At 41.4% G+C, this 12,043-nt stretch overlaps 1 protein-coding gene across 1 annotated transcript in view; it reads right to left on the bottom strand.

The window, feature by feature from the left end:
* Positions 1 to 12,043, bottom strand: part of LOC126086485 (S-adenosyl-L-methionine-dependent tRNA 4-demethylwyosine synthase TYW1) — a 191,661-nt gene that overhangs the window by 120,504 nt on the left and 59,114 nt on the right. The window contains exon 10 of the mRNA XM_049902724.1: positions 8,351 to 8,469. Coding sequence (XP_049758681.1) covers positions 8,351 to 8,469 — 119 coding nt within the window. The remainder of the gene's footprint in view (positions 1 to 8,350; positions 8,470 to 12,043) is intronic.

Raw genomic sequence — 12,043 nt, 5'->3', positions numbered from 1 at the left:
AACCTTGAATATATCCCACCTGAATTTAGAGACCACCTCAAGAACAGATCTGGCATACTGAACACTAATGACCGAAGACCACACGAGCTGTGGGGTGATATCAAGGACATCATACATGCAAAAACCAAGAGGTCATTAAAAGGACAGGGAAGAAAGAAAAGACCAAAATGGATGTCAGAAAAGACTCAAAGTTGCTCTTGAACATAGAGTAGCTAAAGCGAAAGGAAGAAGTGATGAATTAGAAGACCTGAACAGAAGATTTCTAAAAACAGCTCGAAAAGACAAAGTATTAAAATGACATATGCAAAGACCTGGAGTTAGAAAATGAAAAGGGAAGAACACACGTAGTATTTCTCAAGCTGAAAGAACTGAAGAAAATATTCAAGCCTCAAGTTGCAATACTGAAGGATTCTATCAGGAAAATATTAAACGACATAGGAAGCACCAAAAGAAGATGGAAGGAATACACAGAATCATTGTACCAAAAAGAACTGGTCTATGTTCAATCTTTTTGCTCAGAAAGCTGCAGGTTATTTTCTTTGAATCTTAATATACTAAAAAAGCAACTACTTAAGTCAAGAATCTTAAAAAGGGATGAGGTATCATACTTGGCACAAAGTGTGAAGCAATGGGAACCGGGACAAAAAAGCACATGGTTATTTCTCCCCTTCTCTGTGGACCACCAGACATAGGGTTTCTCAACCTCAGCACTCCTGACAGTTTGGACTGAACTACTCTTTGTCATGGAGGGCTGTCCTGTGCAATATAGGATGTTCAGCAGTATCCCTGGCCAGATGCCAGAACCATCACACTCCTCCACCCCCAGTTGTAACAATCAATAGTGTCTCCAGACATTGCTAAATGTCCCCAGGGGGAGGGGCAATTGCATGATTTTGCCCCCCAGTTGAGAACCACTGATTTCACAGGATGCCTAAAGGCATACTCTTCAATTTTTTCATTATATCCCTGATAACCAGAACAGAGTACACATGTAAAAAAAAAAAAAAAAACTTAACATGTGATAATGGGATTGTGGTTATACTTTTTAAAAAGGTGTTTTTTTTTTTTTTTACAGTTTACATTATCTGCAGATGGAAGTATGTACAGATAAAATGGTATGATGCCCGTGATTTGCTTCAAAATAGTGAGGACTAGGGTAGACAAGGAGCCCTGATGGCACAAACGGTTAGCTGCTAACTGAAAGGTCAGCAGTTCGAAGTAGAAAAACATGGCAATCTGCTTCCATAAAGATTACAGCCAAGAAAATCCTATGGGGCAGTTCTACTCTGTCACATGGGGTCACTATGAGTAGGAATTGACTCGATGGCACCCAACAACAACAGCGTAAGCAAATAGAACACAACTGACTATACACTGATAAATGGACATGAAGGTTCATTACACTCTTTTCTCCATTTATGTCAAAAAAAAAAAATCCATTATAAGAAAAAAAAAAAAAGGGAACCTAACAAAGATCTAAGTAGGGGAAGAAAAGACCTCTTTCCGATTTCAGAAGTCTGAAATCTTGATCTATCTAGAAACTTCATGGGCTTATGAACCAAGCTGGTAATTCAGGAGTCAGGGCTGAACACGAGCAGACAGGCAGGGCTGGACTGTGCCTGGGGCATGAAACAAAAAGAAACCAAAAACAGATTCCAGGGATAAAAATGAACTTGGGAACAGGAGGAAAAGATCAGATGGAACCAAATGGTGTTGCTGAGCAGAGAAAACAAAAATTGTACAATGAGAGCCAGGAAGAAGGAGCCAATGGCAAGGACAGTAGGTCAGCCTGGAGCCGCAGTACACAGAGGAGGTCCCTGATGCACGAACGGCCCCTGGCATCAGCAGAAAACCAAGGAAAAGACCAGAAGCAGAGAAGAACATGTGTGGGAGCCTGTACTGTTGCCAAGGTAGCAATGAAAATCCGTACGGAACGGGCAGCCTACTCAGTACATAAATGGTGTTGGGTCAACACGTTACCCACATAAAACAAACCAAACCAAACCCGTTGCCACTGAGTTGATTCCGACTCGTAGTGCCCCTATAGCGACCCTACAGGACAGAATAGAACTGCCCCATAGTTTCCAAGGAGTGCTTGGTGGACTGGAACTGCTGACTTTTGGTTAGCAGCCGTAGCACTTAACCATTATGCTACATTTCTGTTACCCACACAGGAAAATAAAATTTCATTTCTACTTCACATCATACTCATAGTCTAGATGATTTAATGGCCTACTGAGGAAATAAAATGGCTTCACTTATTAGCGCTAAATATTAAAAATTGTCTTTATGACATCAGCATGAAGAAGGATATCTTAAACAAGATATAAAAAAAGCACAGAATAGAAAAGATTAACATTTTCAGCGAAGTCAAAATGTAAAAATTCTGTATGAAAAAGGATGGAATTTAAAAGCAAATGACAGGAGTGAAATCAGCGAAAATAGTGGAGTAGATCACTCCAAAGGAGCCCTGGTGGCGCCATGGTTGAGCGCTCAGCTGCTAAACAAAAGGTCGGTGGTTCAAACTCACCCAGCAGCTCTGCGGAAGAAAGACCTGGCAATCTGTTTCTATAAAGCTTACAGCCAAGAAATCCCTACGGAGCAATTCTACTCTGGAAGACACGGGGTCACTAGGAGTCACAATTGACTCAACAGCACACAACAACAACAGGTCACTCCAAGGTCCCATTGCTTAATAGAAAAACCAAAAAAACATTAAGAACTGTGACAATCAACTTTGTCGGAACTGTAAAGACAGTCAAAGATTTACAGCAACCACAGTAACGCCGAAACAAGAAAAAGGCAACTGAAAACAGTAGGGGAGCGTTTTTACTTGTCCTTGCTTCATCCTTCTGCCACCGCTTGGCAACGATCTTGAAGACTGCAGCCCACCTTCCCAGGGCGAAAAGCTGGTCCTTGGCTCCAGGAGACCTTGTTCTCAAAGAATTGTGTTTGCCTGTGCTGGCCTGCCTGGAGCACGCCTAAAGGAGTAACACAAGGCACTTGCATTTGTTTTCTCTAGCAGGAGTTGTTATGTAGAGGGCATTTCTCAAAAACACTGAAGGCAAATGAACAACCTGCCTGGGGAAAAGGATTACAGTCGAGGCCAACAAGCCTAGAGGAAAAGCCGAGGAGAGAGAGTCTACAGAGAACTGTTGTTGTTAGGTGCCGCGGACTTAACGTAGACAGAGAAGAACAGCCCCATAGGATTTTCTAGGCTGTAATCTTTACAGGAGCAGATCACCAGGTCTCTCTCCCACGGAGCTACTGGGTAGATTAAAACTGCTGACCTTTCAGTTAGCAGCCGAGTGTGTAACCACTGTACCACCAGGGCTCCTTCATGGAGAATTGAGGCCAGGGAAAGGACCATCATATATATACTAGGGGAGTTAGGAACCCCCACACACCAGGACAGGACACACGCTCAGAAAAGACCTAAGAAGGCCTTAAGTTTCACCTACAGCCGATCTTAGGCTCAGTGATAGTAGGAACTGAAGGCTAAGGGGCTGTAAATGGCCTGGCTAAACACTGAAGGAGCATCCCAACGGTCCATCTGCAGAAGACTGGGAGAGTCTTCTTATTCTTTTTTGTTGTTGTTGTTGTTTTTCTCCAGGTATTCAAGGAAATCTCTGTCAAAATGCTAAATGACCACTAGCTAAAAGAACAGAGACTTTAGACTCAATACAAAACAAAGCATACAGTCTTTACAAAAAATAGATTAGAAAAGTCCCTCAACAAACAACTATAAACCAGAGCAAGCAGCAAAAAAAAAACCTGTGAAAGCGGGAAAATCTGAATACCACAGTTACCCTCGTAATATACAAAATTCCAATTTCCAACAAAAAAATTACAAAGCATGCAAAGAAACAAGAAATTTGGCCCATCACAGGAGAAATGAACAGAAACTTTCTGAGGAAGCACAGACACTGGACTTACTAGAAAAAAAAGGCTTTAAATCAAGTGTCTAAATATATTCAAAAAGCTAAAGGAAACCATGGACAAAGAGCTGAGAAAAACAAGAACAATGTCTCAACAATTAAAAAATGTCAACAAAGAGAAATTTTGGAGCTGAAGATACAGTAATTGAAATAAAAACTCATTAGTGTTTTAACAGGAGACAGGAATCAAAGAAGAAACAATCAGTGAACTTGAAGATAATCAATCAGTGAACGTGAAGATAATCGACCGCAGTTACCCTCACCAAAGAGAAGGAAAAAGAACGAAGAAAAATGAACAGCTCTCATGAGACCTGTGGACACCGTGATGGGTACTATCCAGTAAAACCCAGTGCCATCGAGTCGATTCCAGCTCATAGCGACCCTATAGGACAGAGAACTGCCCCATAGAGCTTCCAAGGAGCGCCTGGCGGATTTGAACTGCTGACCTTTGGTTAGCAGCCGTGGCTAGAGTACTAGCATATGAATAACGGGAGTCACACAAGGACAGGAAAAAAGGGGGTAAAATAATATTTGAAGAAATTATGTTCAAAACTCATTATTTGATAAAAGACATAAATCTACACATTCAAGGACTTCAAAAAACTCCACATAAGATAAACTTAAGAGTCCCACAATGAGTTAAAATGATAATCAAATTGCTGAAAGCAAAAAAAAAAAAAAAAAAGAACCTTGAAAGCAGCAGAGAGAAGCAATCTGTCACATACAAGGTTTCTTCAATATAACATTGACAGCCAATATCCCAGCAGAAACTATGGAATCCAGAGGCAGCAGAAAGGTATTTAAATTATTGAAAGAAAAAAAAACTGTCAGGCAAGAATTCTATACACGGCAAAACTCCTTCAAAATGAAAGAGGAATTAAGACATTCCCAGACAAACAAAAACTGAAGGAGTTGGTCAGCAGCAGTCCTGCCCTATAAGAAATGTTAAAGGGAGTTCTTCAGGCTGAAATGAAAAGATACTAGACAGTAACCTGAAATGATACAAAGAAATAAAGAACACTGGTAACGGTAACTACATAGGTAAACACAAAACAAGTATTACTATGTTTTTGGTTTATAACTCCTTTTTGTTTTCTACATAAGATGAAGGCATAAAAGAATTATAAATTTCTATTAAAAGCATTACATAAAGATGCAGTTTGTGACAAAACAGCACAGACAGAAAGGGACAAAGCTGCATAGGTGCTGACTTTAATATAAAATCAACCGGTAAACAAATGAATGTAGTGAATTTTAGGGAAAGGGAGAACAAATTTCCAACCTGGGCCACTGGATGGCTAATGGAGCCACTATTCAAAACAGGAACTGAACAGGAAGAACAGGTCAGCAGAGAACGTAATAAATTCCACCGTGGACAAGCTGGGCTTGAAGTTTCTGTGAATCAACTGAGAGAATATATTCAATTGGAAAAAGAGAATAAAAGCCCAGGAAGGAGAACAGAGTTAAAGATAAAGAATATAAAGGTGTCAATGAAGCCATCAGAATAGGTTCTCGTCAAGCAGACTAGCGAATTGAAGTCAGCCAGGCACAGGGTTGAAGGACAGAAAGGTTTATTCACAGTTGGCAAACCGGGAGACAGGTGGGGTCTCATGACCTAAGGCTGCCAGCTCCCTGAACCAGGGCACATTGGCTCCTTTTATAGGGAGGGACATGCATATGCAGGAACAGCGCAGTCCACATAATCTTAGTGAATGAGCTTTTGTGCACAGCTCTAAAAATATTGTGCACAGCCCTAAAAAAAATGGTGACAGCTCGCTACTGTCACCCTGGGAAGGTCATAGAGCGGGCAGATTCGGAGTCAGTGCCCCTGGGGATTCAACCAATCATGGTGAAGTGCTGTAAAAGTTGTAACGAAAACGCAGCAAGACTAGACTTTTCTGAAAAACAACTATTATGGGATGGTTAATAACCCTGTCATTGACTGCCTGCTTCATGGAGATGGTTTACCACTCTTACCAGTACAATGTAGAGTGATTTTTAAAAAGCCAAGGACAGAGTCAGAGAGAACGCATCATGCAAAAAACAAGCTGAAGAAGAGCTAACAGGGAAACTGAGAAGCTGGCAAAGGGTCACAGAGGGAGAAAAGTAGGAGACATTGGGGTAACTGAATCCAATAGGGTCTTGTAGCTGAATTTTGTTACAAAGTTCAACGAAAGTGAGACTTAAGTCACTTCTATTGGATTGGATGGTAAGGAGGTCAACAGGGATCACAACAAAATGAGTAACAATGTAGGCATGATGGTAGTCAGCCTGTAAAGAGCTGAGGCGTTGAAGAGCATACAGTCAGCAGTGAAGGGCAGAAACAGGTTAACAGTAAGAAGTTCAAAAAAGATTTCTACAATTCAGGCATCTTCTTTCACTTACAAATTCTCAATTCATTTAAAAGATTTGATTCCACATATGATGGACTGTAGCCATCTCAAACACACCACCAAGTGTTTGTATTTACAGCAATATAATCTCCCACAGATAAATACCCAAACTGGTACTTTAGCATAAAAGTAGTCTTAGAAAAAGAGATGAAGAAAAAAATAACAGAAAATTCAAGGTAAATAGAAAGCACTAAATAACAGAATAAAAATAAATACTTATCAGTAATTGATCAATGTATCCATATTTATCAATACAAATAATCACTCACCAGCTAAAGACAAGCTATCCAAATAGACTTTTGAATCCAAAGACTCCACACACAGGTGTCTATGCAAGAAAATATTTGTCTACAAAAGTCTTACAGACCAGTGTTCACCGCAGCTTTAGCCAGAACGTGGCAACAACCCAAATGTTCACCACGAGGTGAATGGATAAACAAGCCGTGGTACAGCCATACAACGGAACACTACTCAGCAGTAAGAAGAAACAGACTATTGATAGGCACACACAACAGCATGGATGAATCTCAAAAATTCTGCTCAGCAAAAGAAGCCAGATACGGAAGTGCATACTGTAGGATTCCATTTCTATGCAAGCCTATAAAAAGGCAAAAATAATCTATACTGTCATGAAGCAGTAGTGCTTGCCTGGGGCCAGGGTGGGGTGAGGGTAGTTGACTGGGAAGGGGCACAAAGGAACCTCACAGGGAGATGAAAATGTCCCAAATGTTGTGGTTGTGGGTACACGTGTGTACACATTCACCAAAACTCACTAAACTGTATGGTTTAAATAGGTACATTTCATTGTATGTAAATTAAACTTCAATGAAGTTCATTTAAAAAATTAATTCATAGAAACACTTGTTTATGAACAACGCATCTAAAATATAAGGACACAATTCATCAGTAACACAGAACGGACTTTATTGCTTTTTTATTACCCAACAATTTAAAAAATACATTCTTCTCACGTACATATCAGAGATTTGCAAAAATTAACCAAAAAATTTCAAATAATGTATGTATATACATAATTTATATTATAGAGATTATGTTCTAGAACAATATAATTTTGTCAAAAATTAATAACAAAAATGTAACTCCCCAAATCTAATTTATGTGTAATTTTCAAAATACTTCATTGATCTGTGAGTTTACAAAGAAGTCATAATGGAAACTAGAAACTATTTACAATTGAATAATTAACATACTACTAATCAAAATCTATGGAATATAGCTAAAGAAGTATTTAGAGAGAAACATCTAACCTTAAAGATTTAGAGAAGACTGAATATTAACACACTCACTGTCCAACTCAAATTAGAAAAAGAGCAGGAATATACTTATAGAAAAAATAATAATAAAGAATAGAAATTAGTGAAACAAAGACATAATATCGTGAATCCACAAAGCTAAACTATGGTTCTTCAAAAAGACTTAAAAAACTGACAACTAAATACCCAAACCCACTGCCATCAAGTCGATTTCGACTCATAGCGACCCTGTAAGACAGAGTAGAACCACCTCATAGGGTTTCCAAGGAGCGGCTGGTGGATTCAAACTGCCAACCTTTTGGTTACCAGCCATAGCTCTTAACCACCGTGCCACCACGGCTCCAAAAGCCCCTGATAAATCTGGTCAAGAAAAGACAACCAAATGCACAAATATATAAGACTAAGAATGGAAAAGGGGATTAATTAGAAAAACCACAGAGCTTTCGGTTACCTTTGAGTGCAGGAAAACCCACTGCTGTCATGTCAATTCCAACTCATAGCTACCCTATAGGACAGGTTAGAGCTGCCCCACAGGGTTTCCAAGGAGCACCTGGTGGATCCGCACTGCCAACCTTTTGGTGGGCAGCCACAGCTCTGGACCAACGCAACACCAGGGGTCCGATCAGGGCACAAGTTTTGATCGTTACGCATTGGTCACCACAGCCACTGGTCACCACAGCCACTGGTCACCACAGCCACTGGTCACCACAGCCACTGGTCACCACAGCCACTGGTCTTCACTTACCGCCAACAGAAGACACATTTATTTGCGCATGCCAAGCTGGGGGTGGTCTCCACGCAGCGGTGGCTTTCAATGCCATAAAACGTATGTTTATAGCAACCTCCTCTCCCTCGGAGCATTGACTGTGACAAGTAAAAAACAAATGATAATTTGAATAAAATTCTCAAAGCACAAAAACAAAACATCAAGGCATCGTCTTTCAGAAGAAATCATGTGTTTCATAACCATAAATACTCCTCCTGGTATCTACATGATTCAGAAAATTAACATTACAGCGTTATAATATTTTGAGAGTGCTTTGGATTTTCTAAGACCCAGTACAATGAACGTATGACTCACTAATTCCAAAAGCTCTACAGGGAAGATTATTGATGCTTTGATTTTCTAATCCACACAACTGCTTCAAATAATATTAGTCTAATAATATACACAGGTAGTCTCCAGCTTACAACGTATTCGAGTTACGACAAACTGCACCTATGACCGTCTGTTTTAGTTTTTTTTGTACATCTTGTTGTTAGGAATAAATACCACCTACAATGTTGTAGTGCGTAAATACGGATGTCATCGTATCTGTAAGTTTATACATAATGTTTTCAACCCCCAAAGAAAAATAAAGATCAGATTTATAAAGATACTGATAATAAAAGGCAATAATAATGAAAAAAAAAAAAAACGAGGTATTCAACTTACATCAGAATCGACTTACGATGGAGTGGTGTGAACGGAACTCCATTTAAGTCAGGGACTACCTGTAATGCCAAGGGATGGATGAGACAGGCTTACAGAAATGGCGGCAGAGCTCTGAAGGGGCACCTCTGCTGTGAATATGAGAGAGTGGGTATGAAATAACATCGGGGGCATATTCTGTGTCAACTGAATTGAGTGGAATTCAAACATACTGAGATTGTTGAGGAAACAAGAAGGGTGTATATAAGAAACAAAGTATAACACACCTTCTCCTCACATGTTGATTCATTATCCAACATTTCGCATGTGCAACAATAGTAAAAAATCTATTTGGCACATTAATGACCTACGTCTAGCAGTAACAATGAGGTGCTGGCTTTGATGGTTAAGGTTACGTGTCCACTTGGCTGGGCTGTGATTCTCAGTGGTTTGGCAGTTAAGTAATGATGTGACATGGCAGTTATACAATGATCCAGTAGTCCTCCATTTTGTGATCTGATGTGGTCATCACCCATTCTCAAATAAAATCGATTTCACATAACGACCTGGACTTTGGGACCTATCTATGTCAGGAAGTGAGGAGACGGTGTAAAGATAATTTTCCCTCTAGGGCAAAGGTCAGGCAGGTTGACAGCCAAGAATAAAAGATGCAGGTTCCTTATGCTTGGGGTTCCTTGCCTGTAAAGCATGCACAGATGTTATCCGGCCTTCCCAATGCTGCTTTATGGGAACTGGGGCTCAAGAACTAGAGTAAATGCTAACATTCTCACTACTGTTATTGTTGTAATAAACTGTCCTTTGTCTTTGACCAAGAGTATCACGAAGAAAAAATACAGCCTCAAGTTGCAATTCAGAAGGATTCTAAGAGCAAAAAATTAACACACAGAGCCTCAAAAGGCGACGGAAGGAATACACATAGTCAATGTAACAAAAGACTCAGTCGACATCCAACCATTTCAGGAGGTAGCATATGAACAGCTTGGAGAATGTGGCCATCTGGGGTATATTTGACCTCCACCTCATAGGAACTGGCTTTATGCTAATTCTCATATTTGAAGTTATCTGTACACTTGATTTGTGAGAGGGAGATGGTGAACTCAACTCAGAGGTCGGTAAATTAGAGCCTGTGGGCCAAATCCAGCCCACTGCCTGTTTTTGTAAGACAAGTTTAGTTGGAATACAGCCACCTCCATCCTTTACAGGTTGTCTGTGGCCGCTTATGTGCTACCACGGCACAGATGAATAGCTGTGACCGAGACCAGGTGATGATTCCAACTGCAGCTGCTCTTTCAGGTGTGGTTTCACTGCTTGAGCAAATTAATACATTTTCGGAAACCTGGTAGCCGCTACTGATGTGGCTAATGCCTTTTTCCCCATACACGTTTTGGAAGGCCACCAGAAACAGTTTGCCTTCAGCTGTCAGGGCCAGCGATACACCTTCACTGTCCTACCTCAGAGGTATATCAACTCTCCCACCCTAAGTCATTAGGGACCTTAATTGCCTTTCCTTTCACAGGATGTCACACTGGTCCATTATGCTGATGTCACTATGCTGATTGGACCTAGTAAGGAAAATGTGTCAATGATTCTAGACTTGCTGGTAAGACATTCAGGGGCAAGAGGGTGAGAGACGAACCTGACAAAAATTCAGGCACCGTCCACCTCAGTGAAATTTCTAGGGATCCAGTGGTGTGGGGCATGTCGAGATAGTCCTTCTAAAGGAAAGGATAAGCTGTTGCATCTGGCCCCTCCTACAACTAAGAAGGAGGCACAATGCCTGGTGGGCCTCTATGGATTTTTGAGGCAAAATATTCCTCATCTGGGTGTGCTATTCCAGCCTATCTATCAGGTGACCCGAAAAGTTTCTAGTTTTGAGTGGGGCCCAGAACAAAAGAAGACTCTGCAATGGGTTCAGGCTCCCGTGCAAGCAGCTCTGCCGTATGATCCAGCAAGCACTTGAGCCGAACGACCCAGCTGATCCAATGGTGCTTGAAGTGTCAGTGGCAGATAGAGATGCTGTTTGGAATCTCTGGCAGGCCCCTACTGGTGAATCACAGCACAGATGCTTAGGATTTTGGCATAAAGCCCTGCCAGCTTTTGGCTTGTTACTGGGCCGTAGGAGAGACTGAATGCTTAACCATGGGCCATCAAGTTGCCATATGGCCTGAGGTGCCCATCACAAACTGGGTTTTTGTTATAAGGCCCACTGAGTCATGAAGTCAAATATGCACAGCAGCACTCCATCATTAAATGGAAGTGGAATATATGAGATTGGGCCCAAGCAGGACCTGAAGGCACAAGTAAGTTGCATGAGGAAGTGGTCCAAATGCCCTTGGTCTCCACTCCTGTCATACTGACATTCCCTCTACCAGTCTGCATTTATGGCCTCATGGGGAGTTCCTTATGATCAGCAGGCTGAGAGAGAGAAAACTCATGTCTGGTTTACAGGTGGTTCTGTGTAACATGTAGGCACTACTCAAAGTAGACAGTGGCAGCACTACAATCCTTTCCTGGAACCTCCCTGAAGGACAGTAGTGAAGGGAAATCTTCCCAACAGGCAGAACCTTCAGCAGTGCACCTGACTGTTCACTTTGCTTGGAAGAAAAAATGACCAGATGTGCAGCTGTATACTGATTCATGGGCTGTGGCCAATGGTTTGGCGGGATGGTCAGGGACTTGGAAGGAACATGATTGGAAAACTGGTGACAAGGAGGTATGGGGAAGAGGTATGTGGCTAGGCCACTCTGAATGGGCCAAAGAACTGAAGATCTCTGTGCCTCGTGCAAATACTCACCAAAGGGTGACCTCGGCAGGGGAGGATTTCAATAATCAAGTGGAAAGAATGACATGTTCTGTGGAAACCAGTCATCCTCTTTCCCCAGCCACTCCTGTCATTGCCCAATGGGCTCATGAACAAAGTAGACATGGTGGCAGAGACAGAGGTTATGCATGGGCTCAGCAACATGGACTTCCACTCACCAAGGCCGACTGGGCTACAGCCACTGC

The sequence above is a fragment of the Elephas maximus genome, chromosome 12 (assembly GCF_024166365.1).
Source record: "Elephas maximus indicus isolate mEleMax1 chromosome 12, mEleMax1 primary haplotype, whole genome shotgun sequence".
In the NCBI taxonomy this organism is placed as follows: Eukaryota; Metazoa; Chordata; class Mammalia; order Proboscidea; family Elephantidae; genus Elephas; species Elephas maximus.
This window is presented reverse-complemented; position numbering and strand designations above follow the sequence as displayed.